The sequence below is a fragment of the Puma concolor genome, chromosome F2 (genome assembly GCF_028749965.1).
Source record: "Puma concolor isolate L17-30 chromosome F2, mPumCon1.1.hap2, whole genome shotgun sequence".
NCBI classification, from domain to species: Eukaryota; Metazoa; Chordata; class Mammalia; order Carnivora; family Felidae; genus Puma; species Puma concolor.
The window spans coordinates 20,721,421-20,744,085 of NC_141684.1; the positions used below are offsets into that span (position 1 = coordinate 20,721,421).

General features: G+C 41.2%; 1 protein-coding gene and 1 long non-coding RNA gene across 2 annotated transcripts in view; one reads left to right on the forward strand and one right to left on the reverse strand.

Annotated features, from left to right (window-relative positions):
* Positions 1 to 5,142: 5,142 nt before the first annotated feature.
* On the reverse strand, positions 5,143 to 8,848 carry LOC147571877 (uncharacterized). The gene is made up of 2 exons (XR_015247024.1): positions 7,589 to 8,848; positions 5,143 to 6,993 (listed from the first exon to the last, which is right to left on the reverse strand). It is a non-coding gene; the product is annotated as an uncharacterized LOC147571877 (long non-coding RNA).
* A 59-nt stretch (positions 8,849 to 8,907) lies between these two features.
* The window catches only part of TNFRSF11B (TNF receptor superfamily member 11b), a 29,278-nt gene continuing 15,520 nt past the window's right edge, over positions 8,908 to 22,665 (forward strand). The window contains exon 1 of the mRNA XM_086695943.1: positions 8,908 to 9,169. Coding sequence (XP_086552069.1) covers positions 9,140 to 9,169 — 30 coding nt within the window. The 5' untranslated portion in view covers positions 8,908 to 9,139. The remainder of the gene's footprint in view (positions 9,170 to 22,665) is intronic.

Genomic DNA, 22,665 nt, shown 5'->3' on the forward strand with positions numbered 1-22,665 from the left:
CCCTAGGTTTGATCCCTGAGCAGTGCTGTATTCTTGTGGCTGTATCCTCCCACTGGATATTGTCACATTTGCTTCAGGTCAACCTATAATACAAATTGTGCTTAGAAGATCAAATATTTGATGAGATCTGAGCCTTCATTAAAGTATAAATTCATGGGGCACCTGGGTGGCTCAGTTCATTAAGCAACCGACTTTGGCCCAGGTCATGATCTCTTGGTTCATGGATTTGAGCCCCCTGTTGGTCTCTGTGCTGACAGCTCAGAGCCTGGAGCCTGCTTCAGACTCCATGCCTCCCTCTCTGCCCTTCCCTCACTCATGCTCTATCTTTCTTTCTCTCAAAAATAAATAAACATTTAAAAAATTGTTTTTATAGTATAAATTCATATTACATGACCATTGAATGTCTTCTTGGTTATAAATATCTCTATATAGCAGATTCTGATCTAAGAAGAAAAGATAACCCTCATCTACTTTTAACTGTTGGCTGTTACTGATACACCAAATACCTAATTTTTCTGCAGGACAAAATTTACTTCTAGCTTTAGAAAATCCTCAAATTTATTATAAGCAGCAGAGCTAGTTAGTTGCTGTTGATCTTGTGCAAGTTTCTTAAACTCTCAGAGCCTTAGCCCTCTTTTTAGTAAAATAGGAAGAATAATAGTTTCTGTATCATGGAAGTTAATAAATGGAAGACACTTAGCACAGTATCTTAAAAATTGTAGACACTAAAAAAATGCTGCCATTATTATTATTATTATCATTATTACTTACATTACCATTACTTTGGGGAACAATTAAACCTCAAGTATCTAGAAAAATATGTAGAAACTTGAACAAATGTGAAAGTTTAGGTACTCAGCATAAATGCTTCTTTTTGCATATTTGCTTCTTTTGCCATTTAGTTCTCTTGTTTCCTTCTTACATCTTAGTCACTTCAAACATAGGACACAAGGAAATGTCCTTTATTAGTAGTATTGGAAATTTACATAGCACTTTAAAACTAATGCGCTCTTCCACATATGTTATGATTCTCCTGGTATCCTTAGGAAGTACGTATAGATACATTAGGTAACTAGAATATTCATTTTACAGACTATGAAATCAGAGGCTCAGAGACACTAAATGACGTGACTGAAGACAGCTGGATATAAATGATGAAGCTAAGGAGTTATGTCCCCTCCTTGGGCTGCTGAGAACAACAGACACTCTGTTATTGTCTGTTGAGATTTTTGTTCCTATTTCCCAACTTCCCCACCCAGAAATATCAGAAATTTGGCACAACCTTTGACAGACATTGCAACAAGGAAATTGTGATGTGTGTTGTAAGCTCAGAAAGACTTGACATATGTTTTCCTCTGCTCAAGTGGGCAGGGTATACTTTTTAATGTAATTGAGCTCTTTTATTAAAAGCCTTTATCGGGGCGCCTGGGTGGCGCAGTCGGTTGGGCGTCCGACTTCAGCCAGGTCACGATCTCGCGGTCCGTGAGTTCGAGCCCCGTGTCAGGCTCTGGGCGGATGGCTCAGAGCCTGGAGCCTGTTTCCGATTCTGTGTCTCCCTCTCTCTCTGCCCCTCCCCCGTTCATGCTCTGTCTCTCTCTGTCCCAAAAATAAATAAACGTTGAAAAAATAAATAAATAAAAGCCTTTATCAAAGAATGTACATCTCAGGACCTAAGGGTTTGATGATGATTGTCCTGGTGACAACTACCTTCCTACTTCCTGTGGTCCTCTTGCTTCCGTTCTAGCGCATTACCACCACCAAAAACAATCCTTTTGCATGTATGTCAAATCACTTCACTCACATCTTGAGATAGGCCAGTGGCTTCCCTGCCCTTCAACTGAAGTGCTAGATCCTCACTGGGTATTGTATGAAAGCGATGAATCATGGGAATCTACCCTCGAAACCAAGAGCACACTGTATAACACTGTATGTTAGCTAACTTGACAATAAATTGTATTTTAAAAAATAAAAATTAAAAAAAAAATAAAGTGCAAGGTCCTTACTCCGATCCTTTTGACACTGCATGGTGTGGCCCTGCCCACCTTTCTGGCCACATAGGGTTTAAATCTCCCTCTTCTTCCCTTAGCTCTAGCCCACTGACGTTTCTCATCTGGGGTACCCCACTTATCCTTCTCTTGATCCGGAAGACTTTCACCCCACCTCATGGAATAGACCTCATCATTCCACTATCTGATCAGAAGTTGCTTCTTCAGAGGGTTCTTCCCTAAGGAGAACTTGGTGAAAGCAGCCCCTTCTTAGCTAAGCACCATTGTACCAACTTACATTATGGGCTTCAACCCTCTTACCACTCTCTGCAATTGGCTCATCCACCATCCAAAGAATTTATTTCCAGGTTTACTTCATTACTCTCTCACCCTAACTTCACAGGAAACTTCAAATGTGTGGGAACTATTTTTGTCTATATCAGGGGTACAATGTCTGGCAGCTACTAGGTACTAAGTAAATATTTGTTGTATAAATGAAGATAAGTTACTTTATTTGTACTGAAATAGATTTCCTTTCTCAGTTTTCTCAATGGTATCCCTTCAGCTGAATATTAAATAATTACCTTCTGCCCTTTAGATTGTATTCACCTAAAGAGACTCCTTTAGGCTAAACGTTTCATAGGCAAACTCTGGTTTCAGGAAGCATTTCTCTCTTGCAGGCTAGTTTCTCTGAAGACTATCTCACCAAAAGCTTTATTTCTAAAGGTTTGTTTTAGTTAAAGGAGGGGAGTTTCCCAGGTAGAAGCACCTAATTGACTATTAAGAGAATAGTTCTAAGAGTTCTTATCTATCATATTTGTATGAGCCAGGTGCAGACAAATTACAGGGAGGTTGGGGAAGGGGGAAAATCTTTGCATTGACGCTACAGGTGACCAAATTTCCTGAAGAATTTTTGAAGAGGAGCTCTGAGTGCGTATGCAGTATTCCTTAACCCTCTTCAGATATAAACATTTATTTGTTCAGCCTCCCAGTGAGTAGTTGTTTGGGATATGCATCCCTGTTTAATTAAGGAACCAATTTCTTGGGAATGAGTAGGCACTGGATGTATATCTGAGTTTCAGGAAACCCTAGTTGAAGTGACTAGAACAACTGGCAGATAAAGGTCAAAGTATTTATAAACAGGAGTTATGTCCCTTCCTTGGACTGCTGAGAACAACAGATACTCTGTTATAGTCTGTTGAGATTTTTTGTTCCTTTTTCCCAACTTCCCCACCCAGAGATATTAGGAATTTGGCACAACCTTTGACAGAAATTTCAATGAGGAAATTGTGATTTGTGTTGTATGTGCAGAAAGGCTTGACATATGTTTTCCTCTGCTCAAGTGGGCAGGGTACAGTCTTTAGTGTAATTGAGTTCTTCTATTAAAAACCTTTATCAAAGAGTGCACAAGATTTCCTCCCAGCTAGCGGCTTCCTGACCTCATACAGTCAGAGAAACCAGAATCCATAAATGGGTGATGTGTTTTATAAGATGATGTAGGCATAACTTGGAGCTTCCAGAACTATGGAGGCTATTTCATTAGATGGAAGAGGGGGAGAGTCCAGAGAAGGAGGAAAAAAGAAATGTAAGAGAGAGAAAAAGACTGACCTTACAGTTATATATCTGTAACAGTAATTGAGACTTGTGGCAAAAGTCTAACTTCCCTGGAAACTTAAGCATGGGGTTGTGTCAAGAAAGAGGAAGGTAGACCTATGTGGCTAAGGACTGAATTGCATTTCCCCCAATTCATAGTTTGGAGTTCCAACCACCAACGTAGCTGCATTTGGACATAGGACTTTTAGGAGCTAATTAAGATTAAATGAGGTCCTGAGAGCGGAGCTCTAGTCCAATGTGATTGGTGGCCTTTTAAGAAGAAGAAGAGAGATAGCTCTCTGAACAGGTACCAAGAAGAGGTTATACGAGCACACAGTGAGATGGTGGGCCACATACAAGCCAGGAAAGAGGACTCAACAGAAGCTGGCACCTTGATCTTGGACTTTCAGGCTCCAGAACTATAAGAAAATAAATGCCTGTTGTTTAAGCCATCCAGTCTATGGCATTCTTATATGGCAGCCCGAGCGGACTAAGACATGTTTCTACCCTCCACTTCTTGATGTGCTGATAGCAGTTGCTGAGCACTGAATTGTGAATGAGGCAGCTCTCCTCATAGATCTCATTTTGAAAGATCCAGTTTCCCACTCAAAATGTGCAGGGCTCCTTCCAATGCCAGGGATGGGGGTACAGGCAATAGTATTAACTGGTTTTACTGATCCCCCCCAAAAGTGGTAAGATTAATATTAAGAATAGTGACGTATTTGGGACACAATTTGGCAGCAGCTTTTGTAAAGGGGTGGGGGAGGTCTGAGGTGAAATGGAGATTTACCCTCCATTCTAGATGTGTCCATACTATTTGAATTTTTACCACCTGCAGGGATTTAAAAGGTTGAAACCTAGTTAAATTGATACAAATTCTTGTGCACGTGTGCTGTGATTTTTTGTGTCAGAGGACTTTTTCTTGAGTGTCTATGTTTGGACCTAGAACCCTAAGAAGTTGGTAGGGAGAAGTTCAAAGAATTCCACCTCATGGCAGCTGTATTGATCATGTCACTTTCATGCCTAAAAGCCCTCTGTGCTTCCCACGGTCCTTTGGAAAAATGCAAGAATCGATGACACTTTGCAGCCTGACCACTGTCCACTCACCTCTCCAATCTCACCCAGTTCACACGATGCTTTGCCTTCTGTGTGTCAGCCATACTGGGCCACTTCAGGTTCTTTTAAATCGCACCCTGTTTCCTCCCGTCTCCAGGTCAGCTGGCCCCTGGCCTCCCTGCTCAAATTCTCTCCTTCCTACACCACCTTCTTAGCACTGATTAATACACATTTTGTTGTTTAAAATCATAGTGGGTCAGGTGCTCCTGCTCTAACTTATTTCTTTCCATGTAGCACAGCACACCGTCCTATTTATATTTATGCATTCGTGTGATTCTTTGCCAGTTTTCATCGAAAGGGTGATTACAATCGAATGAGTGACAATGCTGGTGTCACACCACTGAGTAGGGGATGTGACAGTAATGGCTACTGACACCGGGTCTGACACTGCCAAGCAGACCCTTAAGTAACTGATGACTTACTCAGAAAGTGCTTTTGGTCCTCAACCTTGCTTTTTCATACATTATTTATTGCAAAGCAAATACACGTTCTCTTCTGTACATAGTTTATAACACCTTAAAAGTCAAATAGCTTTTCTCTAGAATATTAACATTCTGAAAATCATGTGTGTTAGTGAAGAAATTGGCAAACATTAATAAGACAAAAGAAAATCAATAGGCAGGCTAGCTGCATCGTATTTCTCCTCCTTTCCTTCTGTTCTTTCTCCTGTGAAATCAGAAAGGGCTTCATTTTAATAGCAATGAAATAACAAGGAATATGTTTCTCTTCTCCAAGTTAATAACCTTTCATTTACATAACTCAGAACTAGTCTTTCCAATTTTCAGATGAGGGAACTTAGGCACAAGACGATCTAGACACTTGATTAGTCACTTCAGAGCCCACGGCATTCCTGGTCTCCCAGATGACCTAAATCAATTCCCGTCCTAAGTTTCAGGCATTTCCATTATGATGATGGTTAAGTGGCCTTCTGTAGCAGGTGCTTTGATGCTGTGCTAAAGAGATGAAGTGTTTTCCTCACGGGAGCTCCCAGTATGCGGGCGCTGTTTCTTAGGAGTGACAGAAATGAAGGCAGGGGCAATCAGAAATACAGGCAGTGAAGGGGCGCCTGGGTGGCTCAGTCGGTTAAGAATTCGACTTCAGCTCAGGTCATGATCTTACGGTTCATGGGTTCGGGCCCCACGTTGGGCTCTGTGTTGACAGCTCAGAGCCTGGAGCCTGCCTCAGATTCTGTGTCTCCCTCTCTCTCTGCCTCTCCCCCCCTCACACTCTGTCTCTCTCTGTCTCTCAAAAATAAACGTTTAAAAAAAAAAAAAGAAAATACAGGCAGTGAAAATGTGTGCAACATGGGGCCTAAGTCAAAGGGTTCAGGCAAGTGAAGATGAGAGTTATCTGAAGAGGTGTCACCTAGAAAGTCAGCATCAGACATAATCTCGTGACCAAAAACAGAAGGTTAAATTTACGGGACACTCCATTTAATGTCACGAATGGCCTCTGCCAATGAGGGATCCATCAGAGGAAGATGAACATAGTCTGCCAAGTTACTGTTCGTTCAAACATCCCCCCTTGGGTTCAGACCCAACTCCCTGGGTCCATTCTAACTCAAGCTTCAGATGAACTCTGGCTTCAGAGTGTTCAGGGCTTGCTGCCCATAGCAGTGGGTCACATGGGATCAGCCAGATTGCTCCGGGAATATAACAAATGAGATGACTAATAACTCAGAGTGTCTGTCTGTTTCCTGTCCGTCAGTGATTAATAAATGATCTGGAGTCAGGCCCTGAAATATGCATACAACAAGCAACACAAGGTCGATTTTGTGATTCTAACCAAATGGTGCCCCAACTTTTCTCAAGATTACAGGTAATTATACCTCCCCCCACACCAGCTGCCACCATTGCTATTCCCGTTACTATTATTTATAGTAATTCCCCATAGTTATAGGGAGCCAGACGCTGAGCTAAAAGCTTCAAGGAATATCACAAGAAGATACATGATTTCGGCTGTCAGGAGTTTATAATCTTAACTCACCCTGTGCTCATATAAATGTACCAATGAGAACCTCAGATAAGAAGAAGAATAATAGCTGGCAGGTAATGAGCACTTCCTATGTGCCAGGCACCGTTTTGAATGCTTTACATGTTTTATCCAATTTAATCCTCATTAACAACCTTTGTAATCCTCCGAAGTAGGTGAGATTTTTATCCTCATTATACAGATACAGGAACAAAACAGAAACACAAATAGGTTAGGGAAAACTTGCCTGAGACCACAGAAGTGGGATGTAGTAGATCTGGGGTTCAAGGTAAGGTGTCTGGCTCCAAAGATCAGTTCTTAGATGTTGCTAGAAAAATCATAGCTGTAACTTAGTAAATATTTCCTATAAATCAGGCATTTTGCTAAGTTATCTTACATACATTACTCTATGTGATGCTCACCACGAGTGAGTAACCTCCTTTATGTAAGACCTGTTGCATGCTTTCATTTGTTCCCTCTTACATTTCTGTAATATCAGTATTATTTTTATCCTACAGATGAGCTTAGAGAGACCTGGAACTACCCCACAGTTGACACTGCAGGACTCAATCCTTGATCAGTTTTCTCCAAGGTTTGGCTCCTGCATATTGGCATTATATTTCAAGAAAAATGCCTTAAAGGGGCGCCTGGGTGGTTCAGTCGGTTAAACGTATGACTTCAGTTCAGGTCATGATCTCCTGGTTCTGAGATCGAGCCGCACATCAGGCTCTCTCTCTGCTGTCAGTGTGCAGAACCAACTTCGAATCTTCTGTCTCTGCCCCTCCCCAGCTCGAGGTCTCTCTCTCTCTCTCTCTCTCAAAAAATAAATCAACTTAAAAAAATGCCTTCAAATAATATCCTAGACAAACATCACCTTAATAAAAACAATAATATTGTAGTTTATAGAGTGGCTTCCTACTGACATTTGAATGTATTTGAGTCCCACGGGTAAGTCTATGTTAGTTGCACACGCTGTAGACGTCAAAACCGAAGTTCCAAAGTTGAGATCTGAGATCACAGGACTTTGTCCTCACTCACTGACCTTCATTTATTCATAGTTCACTTAAGAAACCATCATGATGTTATGCTCCAGCACTGGGGAGACAAAGCTGAACAAGACAAGACCCTCTGCCCTCTGTCTTTTGATTCACAGACCAGAAGAGTTGCCATTTTCATCCTGTATGTTCTACTCTGTGGATCCTCTTTGAACTTCTGGTAGAAGGGCCTCCATTTGAAGGGGCAGATGCTCTGATCCCTGTGGGCGGTATTTACCCCTAGGGGGCTCCTTTTGTGAGTCATCCCCTTCCATCCTGGAACTCTGGCAGAGAGTAGAATTTGCCCATTTCACGAAAGCTATCAGGGAACACTTGGTCCTGATGGGGAAGCCGGCTCTGAAGTGATGTTTTCAGCACCTGGTGAAACCCTGGGAATCCGTGAACTGCAGGACCCCTCAGGACCAGACTAACTTTCAGACAAGCAGCTTGTGGGAGTCAGTGAGGAAGACAAGAGCCCTTTACGCAAGCACCAAACTTCTTTAAACAGCTTGGGGGTAGTGGAACGACCTTGGAGAGGTAATTCCGGAATTCCAGTACTTAGGATACTAAGGCAGCAAGAGCCCTTTGATGATTATGGTGTTGATGAGGAAAACAGTGGCCAAGGTATCCCACAGCCTGCCAAGCTTTTTCCTGTCTTAGGCGGGAAGTTTTTCCTCTGCTGATTCTCTCTGGCCCGAACTACCCCAGACAGCAAGAAGTGCATGGGAGGAAGGCCCCAGCTCTAGAACCAGACAGAAGTTAGAGACGGTCCTTCCGCATGGTCTGTGCAACCTTGGAGATTCAGGACCGCTCCCAACAGGGCCCTGGGAGTGCGGTGAGTAGAGGAGAGGCCTTGTTACCGGAGCTCTCAGAACCCGCAGAGAAAGGGCCCGGACGGGAGGGGATCAAGTGTGGGGGACGCACGCCTGGCTGCGCCCCGATCTCGGCTGGGGCGGCCGTGCAGGGCGGACGAGAAGGGTACCGCGGCCCTCGGCGTGCGCCCGGCCCTCCCGCCGCCGGTGGCTGCTGCCAGGAGGCCGCCCGCTGGCGGGAAGCGGCCAGGAAACCTCAGGGCCGCGCGGAGACAGCGGCCTCCTTGTTTCGCAGCCTGGTGGCTTCTTCTTTTTTTTTTTTTTTCCCCTGGGAGGGCCAGACATCCCCGCCCCACCCCCAGCCCCCACCCCTCCCGGCGGTTCTCCGCCCTGGCTCTGAAAGCGTTAACCCCGGAGCTCTGAGCACACCCCAGGGCTCCCGCCCAAGTTCCTAAAAAAGAAAGGTGCAGAGTTGGGTCCAGATAGAGAATGGATGATCAAAGCCAAGCCGGTACTTCCTGTCGCCCGGACGCTATATATAACGTGATGAGTGCACGGGCTGCAGAGACGCACAGGAGCGCTCGCCCAGCCGCCGCCGCCCAGAGCCTGAGGTTTCCCGGGGACCGCAATGAACCGGCTGCTGTGCTGCGCCCTCGTGGTAAGTTCCCGCCCGGGACGCGGGCGCCTGGGAGCCCGCCCGCCCGCTGCTCACCGACCTCCCCGCGGCCCGAAGGGCCCCCCAGCTCAACGCCTCCCGGTCCCAGGAAAGATCTGGGCTCAGGTTGGAAAGGGGGACCTTCCTGGAGAGCTCATCGCGTGGCTCCTAGGGTGTCCCTTTGCTCTGGAAAGTTCCTGCTGGGTTTATGGAAGGGAGAGAAGAGTTCTAGACCTCTTTCCTTTGAATGATCTGTATCCATTGTATTTACTTTCTTCATTGCAGCTTATTTGACGCCCTCAAGGCGTTCATACCATCTTTGCTTAGTTAGTTGGATATTATTATCATTATCGTTAGTATTAAAGTAGCCCCTTAGTAGCAGAGTAAGGAGATGGCAGTCCTTTTAAAACTATTATAACTAAAATAATATTTGGATGCAGTGAACACAATAGGGTACATGATCAGGCTCATTCCCTACTTAAGCAAATGTTATGGGAAATTTTGCATAAGTGGCACCAGAGAAAAGATCATACATACATATGTATGCACACACACACACACACATTTCATAACTATGCGATTTAACATTCTAATAAAATTTTATTTTTAAAATGGTTCACTTCAGTTCTCAGTTCAATATAATGTGGTGGGCTAATGTTAATTATGTTCTAAAATAGATTTAAATAATTGAAGGTCAGCACTAAATACAGCGACAAGTTATTTTTTTTTATTTTTTTTTAATGTTTATTTATTTCTGAGACAAAGAGAGACAGAGCATGAGCGGGGGAGGGGCAGAGAGAGAGGGAGACACAGAATCAGAAGCAGGCTCCAGGCTCCGAGCTGTCAGCACAGAGCCTGACACAGGGCTCGAACTCACAAACCATGAGATCATGACCTGAGCTGAAGTCGGTTGCTCAACTGACTGAGCCACCCAGGCGCCCAAACAAGTTATTTTTAATGTAGTGTTTGGAAAGAGTCTTTGTGACTTCACTTGGCTTTTTTTTTTTTTTTAATTTAGATTTTTGACCAATCAAGTTAATAAGATTTGTATGTAGATCATTCTATACTATTGACTCATTTCCTTTATATCACTAAGGTGTAGAATACATTAAGATATGAATTGGACATTCACAAAGGCATAGGAAAACCCATATTTAAGTCACATGTGTGTTTTGAGCATGTTCGAGTAAATGCTTGAATTTCAACATCTAACCCATGAATAGTGAGTAGTAGGCTAGGAAGTCTTCCAATTAGTTCCCAGGATACACAAGCATAAATAAGTAGATAAACAGCAAAGTCACTAAAGAAAATGTAGGTGAGACAGGAGTGCACCAAGAAGTATCTTATCTACCACTACATGTGTAAGATGCAATATAAAAATTGATCCACCAATATTGGTACCATGGAGAACTTTTGAAAAAACAGACTTCATTAAAACATAACACACATAGGGAATTGCACAACTCATAAGTGCCTAATAAAGTTTCTCAAAGTGAACACTTGTGATCTAGCACCCAGATCAAGAAATACGGCATTACCAGCAACCCAGAAGTTCCCTGGGCTCCCTCCCTATCACTACTATGTCTAATGCCAGAGTAATCAATATTCTGACTTCTAACATCAAATTTGGACTTTATATAAATGGACTTTATTACTTTTCTGTTTCTGGCCACTTTTACTTAAGTTGCATTATGAGATCATTTGACTGTTGGATATATAATAATTTATTTTCATTGGGTGGTATTCCATTGGATGGATGTACCACAATTAATGTAATCATTCTAGTGTTTGGCTAGTTTACATAATTCTGCTCTTAATATGGGGACATTTTATTCTTCCTTGCCCTTTGTATTCTGTCAGAGATTTAATTAATAACAAACATATTACCAATGACTTTTAAATTTCAGAATTTCCACTAGATAATAATGTATGTACCTAATAATAAGTGTTCCTAAACAATACGTAGGTGAAAGTTTTGATATGTAGTCTATCTAGGGAGATAGATGTGTGCCTAGCTAATACTAATTGTAGATGATGCAGAATTATCAAAAGAGAAGACTTCATATGTTGTTGGAACATAGTACACACTTTCAATGGGAAACATTCTTGTTTCCCTTTCTGTAGTTTCTGAGATTGACTTTATTTGCTAAATGATCGGAAATGAATACTTGGAACTTACACACAAAGGGTCCAGATGCCCTTTTGCAGGCACCGAGGAGCAGCTGTAAGAAGTAGAAGCGTTATAGGAATTTGTCCTTTGTAGGAGGCGTGCCCCTAGGCACCAGGGACAGAATGGAAAGGAAGATGGACACCATTCCTGTCCCCGTGAACCTCCCAGTCTAATGGAGAAGGCAGACACTGGACTATTAATTCTGTGTCTAATGAGAGTACCGAAAGGGGAAGTGCTCGGTGACCTGGGAGTATAAAAGATTCTGCTCTCCAGGTTCTTCTAAAGGAAGCCGCAGTACACATGAGTTATCAGTTGGACCAAACTTCAAATCCCATAGCACCACTACTTGATCAAGACTGTGGGCAAGTTACATCTTTCCTGAGTTTTAGTTTTCTCCTCAGTAAAATAGAGCCAATGATATGTACACATGCAAGATACCACATACATTTCCTGCTTCATGTTAGCATGAAGCTTCTAGCTTCTAGCATTTTGCTCACAGACAACTGTAGCTAAATCTAGACCCAAGTGAATCATGGAAAAGAAATGCTGAGGATGCTCAGTGGAGAGAGAAGGCTTGAAGAAGGAGTGGAATGTTTTCATTGTTGCAGATAAAATCCACGTGTCCTGAACCGAAGAAGTGAGAGAAAGGAAAATCGTGTAGCAAACTGGAATTCTAGATTCTTTTGGGGATAGCAGAGGATATACTGGTAGGCAAGGAATGTCGGGGTGTGGCCATGAAGGCCAATGCCAAAGTCCCCTCATAGGCTCTCCGGGATGCTCACCAATGTGTCAAGCAGGGGCCTGCACTGCAAAGTGAGGTAAGCATATCACCAGGCCGTTCCGTTCATGGTTGCTCAAGGGCCGTCTGAGACCCTGGGAACATCCTGGCCTAGGCCTAGATTTTAACTGGTGGCTGAAGCTTCCCATTGTGTAGTGCCCAACCATCCACTGGCCTTCTCAAAGCTAAGCTCCTAATTAATGTCTTGGTGATAAGACTTGGGGTGGAGTGTGCGGATGATGGGTTTGGGGGAAAGCAGATGATGGCTTCTCGGTACTTTAGGATAATGCCTTTTCCGGTTTGTTTTGTTGTTGTTTATTTTGGTTTCCTTCCCCTCACCCGGTGATTGAGGGTGTGTATTTGTCTAGCCTTTATTTGTTGGCTTATCTACTTATTTTAAGAAAATGATCACTCTGAAGTTTCTAGGAGAATCTGACATATATTCAGTCCAAAACAGTTCTGATCCCTGCCCCTAGCAACCTTCCTGACCTTTGTCACCTAGCAACCTTCAACACAATTCCCTAATTTATTAAAGTAAATCTTTAATTTTACTTCTAAGGCTTAAACCACAGTTGTCAGATTCCACTGGTTGGGGAAGAAAGCATTCCGTGCCAGATGTTTTATCCACTTAGTTCTAGAAGGAGAGCTATGGCCGTGTCTATCAAAGGGGCACTAAACACACACCGAACTATTCTTGCTCTCCTATCCACTAACTTGCCTGCTGGGTTTTGCCCTAAGCAACCCTCAGCCCCCCTGCCTGCATGTTCCCTGTTCTGAAAGCTTCTTGTGAAAAGCATTATTTCCTTCAGCATCTCATTAACCAATAGCATTTTCTTTAGCCTGAGTTTCTCCTTTGCAGCTGAAAAAAGTGGACTGGGAAATAGATTGCAGAGAAAGAGTAATTGTATAAAAATTTATGTTTGCGTTACTCACGGCCTTGACTAATGATGCCTGGCTGCCTATGATGGAGCTATGAAAGAGCAAAAATGCCCACATTATCAGTGTATTTGTATGTTTTGCCCTGTAGGGCAGTAATTCTCCATGCTATCACTTCTTCCATGCACTTTGAAAATAAATCCTTTGTAACAACTCTCTTGCTCTCCTGAAATGAAATTTAGAGTACATATATTTTACCTACATCCATAATTTTTAAAGTCAATATACTGGCATAACTATAAAGGAGAAATAAAAGGAAAGTAGCTAATAATAAAATAAGCTTCACCGTAAGAGATAATGAAGCGGTGATATGTTAGCATCTTGATGTGATGCCATGAACAGGCCACTAGGAGCAAAGGCTGAAGCCCATGTGATACACTGGGGTTTGAAACCAGGATCAATATTGGCTTTGCTGCTGTGCTTTTCTGAAATGGTGACCAAACCTTGCTAAAATTTTAAACAAAGCAAAGTACAACCTTCAAACCAATTTTATGTTGTTAAATCCTATAAAATTTAGTATGTGTAAAAATCGTGCAAACACCACTTTGTGTATATATAAAATGTAATCGGAATCTAGGTCAGGATAATGATAAATAGGTTTTTTGTTTAGATCACTTAAAAAAATTTTTTTTTAAGTTTACTTATTTATTTTGAGAGAGAGAAAAGCAGAGAGAGTGAGTGAGTGCAAGTGGAGGAAGGGCAGAGAGAGAGGGAGAGAGAGAATCCCAAGCACACTCCGCACCATCAACACGGAGCCCTATGCGAGGCTTGAACTCACGAACTATAAGATCATGATCTGAGCTGAACTGAGTGGGACGCTAAACCTATTGAGCCACCCAGGTGCCCTTAGATCACTTATATCAGTTGTCAATAGGACATTTTAAAGGGTGTGAGACGTGAGATTATTCTTGATTGTCCAGGACACTTAGCAGTCTATAGTGATTGTGACAACGAAATCCCCTAGAAATTTTTCCAGAACTGAAAGGGAATAACATCACCACTTTCTGAGAAACAAAGTATAAGCTCTTTGCAAACACAGATTTCCATTTTCTTCATAACTGTACCCTCCCCAGGTCTCCACAATGTATGATACTAAATGTGTGTTTGTGGAATCAAAGGAACTATATAGTGAGATTTGGTGGGGTGTTATATAATCTACCGACAGTTTCCATGAGTGTCCCAACAGAATTTAGCTTACTGCCAGAGATTTAACATTCTAATGTTGGCTTTGATCTCTTTCAAAATATAAACATGACATCCTATCCACTTGACCAATATTTTAGATATTCTTTTGTACATTTCTACTATGAAAATACCTTAGTGAAGACCCATTCTTCTTTTTTATTTTTAATGTTTATTTTTGAGAGAGAAAGAGAGAGAGCAGGGGGAGGGCAGAAAGAGAGGGAGGGGCAGAGAGAGAGGGAGACAGAGTATCCCAAATGAAGCGGGCTCTGTGATGACAGCAGAGAGCCTGATGTGAGGCTGGAACTCACAAACTGCAAGATCATGACCTGAGCCAAAGGTGGACGCTTAACCAGCTGAGCCACCCAGGCGCCCCGAAGACCCATCCTTAAGTAAGCAACGGAAATGAACTAGATCCATGTAGTGACCCCTGGAGGTGCTACCTAAACTCAGTCGAACCCACTTTCTGACCTACCCATATGGTTGGTTTGGACATCAAGTATTTGTTTTTTGGTTGATCAGTTTTACATGTTCGTAAAATGTGCCAATGGAGATGTCAAGTAGACATTTGGATTCAAAATGTCAGAGCACAGGAGAAGCCTGGGCCGAAGGTAAAAAAAATCTGGTCATCGGCATACAGCGGGTGTCTAAAGCTGTAGATGTGGGAAGGGTGATTTCACACGGCGAGAGAGGAGTGGAGGAAGCAGCCTCAGCATGCGTTTCTGATACTGATAGTCCAGTAAACAAAATGCAAATATGAACAATAATAGCAGCCATGTTTAGAAAAGAAAACAAAAATCAAAATAAAACTGAGCAACCCACAATAGCAGGAACTAGTGAATCGGAAATCCTAGCAACATCTGTAAACTATCTGTGCAAGAAGAAAGACTGAGGTATGGCCAACTTGAAATAGATACAAGGACGGTATTTTTATGTGACATGTAATTAGTTTTTGGAACTCACTACCACAGAATATTTTGGGGTGACTAGCATAGAAAGTCTAAAAAAAGAATTCTTTTAAACGGTTGTAAGGGATAAGAATAGTGTGACAACACATTAGGTACGAAGCTGTGTGGTACCCACTCCCTCTCACATTTACCTGGCTTCTCTAAATTAACCTTCCGAAGGCCAGAACAGTCTTCAGACACACTAAAATGGTTCCTCCCAACTACAAGGTGACATGACTTCCCTGCCTCGGTAGATTGTTTTCACCCCAATTTCTGAGAAGCACCTGAATCAGCCAGACCATTATAGGTAGAGGATGCAGGAGGAAATGAAATCTCTTTCCTAAAAAAGTAATGTGCTCCTAATGGCCTTGATTTATTACTTTCTTATTTTGATTTTTTAAAAAATTTGCCTCTCTAAAATTATGTTTTAATACTGTGAAGACATTGGTTAATTTCCTTGAAGCATCTTGTATAAAAATAAAAAGAACAGCCTTAGGATTTTTACTTCAATTTAGTCTGTACCTTAGAAGCATTTTCTGTAAGAGTTTCTTAAATAATCAACTATAAAATAGGGAAATGGGTGTCAGGATGAATTTAGATTTAAAACAAGACAGTAATTCATCTAAACTTTCTGACTGCCTTTAGTCCATTCAATTTTCTTCTCTGGTCTTTGATTCAGAAACTTCAATTCCCTTCCCCATGTAATGTTGCTTTCTTGTTCAAAAAAGTGATTTCTTTTTTTTTTATTCTTTGAAGATACGGATATCAGGAACCTATTCTTTAAAAAAGTTCCCCCCCCACCATCAATTTGCAGTAACAGCACCACCACCAACAACAACAATGTAATTTGGGAACTCATTTGGACATAGTGACAGTAAGATTGCTGCAGTGGCAGACAGGAGGCAAAGGCTCTAATTTCTCAGTTGTGCCTTAGTCTGAGGTCCGGTTGGTGATTCCAGCGCTGTGAGTCTTGGCTTTACCCATCTCTAAAAATTGTTGCATCATGGGGCGCCTGGGTGGCGCAGTCGGTTAAGCGTCCGACTTCAGCCAGGTCACGATCTCGCACTCCGTGAGTTCGAGCCCCGCGTCAGGCTCTGGGCTGATGGCTCAGAGCCTGGAGCCCGTTTCAGATTCTGTGTCTCCCTCTCTCTCTGCCCCTCGCCCGTTCATGCTCTGTCTCTCTCTGTCCCAAAAATAAATAAACGTTGAAAAAAAAAATTAAAAAAAAAAAAATTGTTGCATCATTATATTGTATGCCCAAAACTAATACAACCCTGTGTGTTAATTACACTTGGATAAAAAAATCATAGTAATATACATAAATAAATAAAATAAAATAGGGGTATTGGACCAGGTGATAATGTGGGAGGACTGCTTTAGTTTTAAGCTTTTGTCATTAAAAAATAATAGTAAGAAATTGATGATCTACTACTCGACACTCCAAACACGCAAAAGTCAAAAGGACTTATTTATCTATAAAAAAATTACCTTTAAGGCATGGGCTTTTTTTTTTTTTTTTAATCTATTTTGTTGCTGTTGTCTGTTTCTTCCACCCAGCTGGTTTTCACATATAAGAAATTCTGTTGAAGTCCATGAGATCCCAGAGGACTTACTAAAGAGGTATAATTTTGGTTGCTAGCAATCTCCTTAGACTCACTGGGAAGAATTTTCTTTGCAATTGTCTTCACAAGGAAGTACTTGTCAACTGCACATGGCTTTTTGGAATAAATGTCAAACCTGCGGGCAGAATAAGCATGATAATGGGCTAAATACTACCCTTGAGAACTACACCAGGCTGATAGACAGAAATCCTGCTCCCACATTTTCTGTTTTCTGTCCCTTCTTTTAATATTCAGTAAAAAGAAGAGAAAATTACCTAGATTGTGCTAAAATAAAGGTCTATGAGAAAGTATGAGTGATGTTTATTGAGCAATGATGTAGTTGTTAGTGCTATTTGTAAATTGTTCTCAGTCCTCCCTTCCGGAAACTTGTTAAGACTGTGCTTTCCAGCCTCCTGGTGAGGGTTGGGGGTTGGGAGAGGACACGAATAGTTCTGGCCAATGACTTGTGAATTAAAAGGGTATGCCACTTCCAAATTAGAATACTTAACTGTGGACATATGACCCCTTCCCTCAGCTTTTTTTTCTTCTCTTTCTCTCCTCCACAGCCAACCAGCCATGTTCTTTATCATCCTAGGTCCTGGACAAAGGACAATGTCAGTTGGCTTCCGTGGACTCACTAGGAATAGAGCATGAATGAGAAATCAACCTTTGTTATTTTTTTTTAAAAATTTAAATGTTTTATTTACTTTTGAGAGCAAGCAGGGGAGGGGCAGAGAGAAAAGGAGACACAGAATGGGAAGCAGGCTACAGGCTCTGAGCTGTCAGCACAGAGCCCACTCTGGGGCTCGAACTTGTGAACCTCAAGGTCATGACCTGAGTCGAAGTTGGGCACTCCACCAACTCAGCCACTCAGGCACCCCAAACCTTTGTTATTTTTAAGCCACAGAAAATTTGAAGTTGTTTATTAGCACAGCATAAAACCCAGCCAGTCCTAACTGACACATTAGCCAAACCCCAGGTCTGTCTGATCACTGACAGGCAGGAACTTTATGGAGCATGTAAAATCACAAATGCTTAAACTTATGATTTAAAGGCTTAAATTCCTTCTTCGTCAAAGATATTAGAAGTGTTTATGAGGAAGGACCTCTTCTTTCTTCTGATGCTGCGCGTTCAAAATTTAGTCAACTAAAATTACACAAAAGCTTAGCCAGGCTGCAAAAGGGAAAGGTGAACAGATACTTAACAATAGACTCTAAATGAGACACCCTATTATGCAAGACTAAGTGAGCAGGGATCATGTTTGTTCCTCTTTATCACTTCCAACGGATCCTTCCTTCATAGAAGTTCCCAGTCATCTTTCATCAGGGTAACTTCCACCCATTTAAGCTGAGCCAAAGAAGGAAATCATAAACTAGAAAGACACTAATGATTCTTAGAACATGTTGGTATATGGAAGTCACACATAATATTTCACTTAATTTTCATAAAAATGCAATAATGTGGAGATTAGTGTCTATTTTACAGATGAAGAAACTGAGGTTCAGAGAGTTTAAATAAATTTCCTTAAAGTTACCTAGCTGAGTTTTTTTGCCCTATAGGAATTTATATATAGTAGCTGAGTCCAGTGGGGGAGAAAATATCCATTAAGTCAGAGCCAAGTTTCTGTGGGTGCCTTCAAACCCAGAGATCTCTTCTCTGCTGAGGTTAAGAAAGCCCCAGATGGGGCTCAGGAGGGTCAAATCTTTGGACAAAGTGATTCTGATGTATTTACTTTTCATCCTTTTTCAGCTCTTCCCTCAGCTCCTGGGGGTCACCATGCTTGTCTTCTTTTGAAATTAAATGTCCTGATCTCCTTATTGGACATGAGTTCTAAGTCCAGATGCTTCAGGAAACACAGCATGAGGCAAACACTTATGTCTTAGTACCTTACTAGAAAGTGCAATCTTAGGGAAAGAGAATGCATGAAAGAAGACTAAGGCAGAAAAGGAAGGAGAGCAAATTCAAGAGGGTGCATTACCAAGAAGCTACTACTCAGTATAAAGTACTGCGGAGTGTCACAGAACCATCCTGCAGAGAGGCTGCGTGAGTTACTGCATTTCATGATAAGAGAGGGAGAAGAAATTATTCAACAGGATAGATAGACGTCTGGATGGACAGATAAACAAGCCGGACAGATAGATAAGATGGATAGATAAAAGATAGATCTTATCCAACTTTATATTGTGTTGCAGTTGATTATTTATATGCCTGTCTCTTTCATCAGACTGCAAGTTCCTAGAGGGAAGAATCATTTGTTGAAGGCTGAGATTCAGAGAGGATTGTCTTGAATCCCGGCTCAAACGTGTGTTGGCTCTGTGACTTTTGACAAGTCACTAAACTTCTCTGACACTCTGTGTCTTCATCTATGAAATGGGGGTAATCCTGACTCCTCAATGCTGGTGGAGGGGATGGGTGATAATAGCATGGAAACAAAGAGCCCAGTATATAATAATATAATGTACTGTGCTGTTATCATTTCCATGTCCCCGACTTCTAGAATTTCACATGTTGTAGGCACACAGTAAATGCCTCCAGGTTTAACTCACATCCTATTTGGTTCCATTTTGATTTGTAGTTTCTGTTCCATTTGATAACCACCATGGCTTTTCATTTCTTTTTCTCACCAGCTGCCTTTAACCATATGGTGATTGGACCCCAATCCATATCATTAACAACCAAAAGAGACTAATAAAATGATGGGAGTGATATATTATCGTCAAAGAAAAGCACTGTAAAAATAAAATGGAATTTAAAAATTGATGTTCAAAAATATCAGCGTACCAAATGTATTGCCAATTCTGAGCCCCAATGCCAGGCACCATCGCTGGAATACTCTGAAGTAATGCTTATCAAGTGGGCCTGAATGGACATAATTATAGAGAAAACTGCAGCCAGCCCTGCTGTTGAGCTGAAGTTTTCAGAATTAATGTTCAATCTCAAATCTGGTGATTAACAGAAGCCCGAGAGAAGAAATGTTAAGATCCTGGGGGACAAAATATGTGAGATCTCTATATAGCTTTCTTGGAAAGTTTTAAGTGTACCTGTATTACTTTTTTTCTCCGAGATTTTTTTCTCCTTTTTATTTTTTAATCCATCAAACTCAATTGTCTGTAAAACTCCTCTGAAGCACCAAAAGCCTCCTCAGCAAATCTGTCCTGACAATTCTAGTTGATTCCAAACATAAACAAGGTACTGCTAATTAACTTTAAAGGCTTCAAACAGCTAAAGGAAAGCTCTGAAGGGAACGCAAAATCACATTTAAAGTTAAAGTTTACTTGAGACAGTTCTTCAGCCCCAAGGGAAGCAAAATAGTGTAGAAACTGGCTCAGCGATTCATCTAATAAATCATAATTGCTGTGTTTCCTTTCCCGATTGCCTGGCGTTAGCTGTTGGCAGCAAATGAGTTCTGTAGAGATGAACAGATTTAATTCATTCGCGCTTACTTCTTAGAGACCTAATTCTCAACCAAACAACTGGCTATTGTGAAAATTATTATGCAGTGGGAGAGAGACTCTTAGGTGTGGACCTGGCAGCAGCAGATAAACGTCTCTGATGAACTACCTGCTTTTTTCCTACATTCGCCTTTAAAATGGAAGCTAAATGCAAATAGAACAGTACCTACAAAACGCCATATAAGATGAAAGGTGCTTTAAACATTTTTTTCCTTCAAGGGTGCCTAGGTGGCTCAGTCGGTTCAGCATCCAACTCTTGATTGTAGATCAGGTGGTGATCCAAGGATTGTGGGCTCGAGCCCCAGGTCAGGCTCCGTGCTAAGCGTGGAGCCTGCTTAATAGTCTCTCTCTCTCCCTCTGCCCCTTTCCCTCGATTGCACGCTCTGTCTTACTTTCTAAAATTAAAAAAAAAAAAAAAAATTTAGGTAAATTCTGTCAGTATTATTTTACAGATGAGAAAATTGCAGATTTTTTACTTGTTCTTGCAAATTTACTCTTTATATATTGGATATTTGTCTGCATGCATATATCATCACCAGTAATCCTAATTACACATAGTAAGCATTCAATGTATCTATTGAATTGCATAAAATTAAATTAGATATATTGAATCCCTGATATGTGTAAGATACCATGTTAAGCTTGTGAGGAGTATGGAGACAAATACTTTTCTATCTGGTGCCTCTAAGCAAACCCATGAAACTGCCTTGAAATATTTGATATGGAACAAGAAAATGATATCAGATGGGCAGATACTGAAACTAATTTAAAAAAAAGTCAGGGGCATCTGGATGGCTCAGTCGGTTGAGCGTCCAGCTTTGGCTCAGGTCATGATCTCATGGCTCGTGAGTTCGAGCCCTGCTTTGGGCTCTGTGCTGACAGCTCAGAGCCCGGAGCCTGCTTCAGATTCTGTGTCTCCCTCTCTCTCTGCCCCTCCCCCGCTCATGCTCTGCCTCTCTCTCTCTCAAAAATAAATAAACATTAAAAAATTTTTTTTAAAAATCAGAGACACTTTTTCTAGAGACAAGAATAAGGTAGAGAATCAACTTATGGCACATCATAGGTGTGTTACTTCCTACTGAACAAAAAACTTCAACATGTCTTCAGAAAGAAGTCTGGTTCAATATGTCTCCCATTTCCCCCCTCCTATGTAATTAGTATATGTAATAATGCCTCCTACGTGTCTGGAAGCTTATTTACCAAGTGTATTTGTGTCCCTCCTTTTATTCATTTGAAATACAACAGTTGTACAGGGATAGTTAAAATAAGGAGTATCCTCATCTTAGATGTAAGATAGTGGCTCAAGGTTACTAAACCTGGTGGTTGAACTGAGCTTGGGACCCCAGTATTTATATTCTAAATGCAAATCCCCAGCTGAAAGTGCTCTTCAAAATTAACATTGATCTAATGGCCAAGCTGTATACTTTTTAGAACTTATCAGTTATCCATTTGGCATTCTTTTTGAAACACTGTGATATCCCTATCTTTTTCATCTTCTGTTTTCATCTCATCTTGCATATGTTTATAAGTTCAAGGGTTAACTTTTTGTTCTTTTATGCTTATATGTAATATCCCTGGGTAATGCCATCTGATCTCTCTGCTTCTAGAGCCATTTGTGTGCTCTTAACATTGAAACCTATGTCTTTAGCTGCCTTTCTGTCCTAAGTTCTCAATACATATATCCACTTATCTAGTAGACATCACTTGAGTCTCATAGATGGAAGATGTTCCAAACCAAATTCATTTTCTTTCTCCATAACTGTCTCCTCCTATTGCTGTCAGCAATTAACGACAATACTTCGTACCTAATAGTTAAAATTCATGGGCATGTTCGTCAATTGCTTTCTCTAGGACATCCCCCTATGCAGTCAGCCAACAGATCATATCTATCCTTTCCTCTCCTCTATCACCAGTGTCTAACTTAAGCCCCTCATAATTTCTGACCTGTTGCTCTGCTGAGTCTTTTCTTGATCCCCTATCTCCTCTCTTCTGTTTCTAATTGTTTTTCACTGATTTATGAGTATTTTACATCAGGCTGGGCTTTTAGTTGAATGTTCCCATGAAACAGGAACATTAACTTATTCAACTTCATTTAGTAGTATTTCCAGAGCATAGTAATTGTTTTGTGTTTGCTGAATGAATATATAAATGAATTATTTAAGGAATAGAGGAAAAAAGGGAGTGGACTACTACACTATAAAACTATAGAAAATCCAATACACTAAACTTCATGGGAAAATAGTTTTTTTAAAAATAAGCTTTATAGTTTATACTACGAGAGATCTTTCGGAAACTGAATGACTGTGTCCCTTCTTGGCTAAGTTGGACTGTAAAATGGCATGCTTTCCTAACTACCAGAGGTTTAGCTAACTCTGCATAGTCCTCAAATATTTCTCTGTGGCAAAGATCATGACAAGAGATCACAAAAGGAAC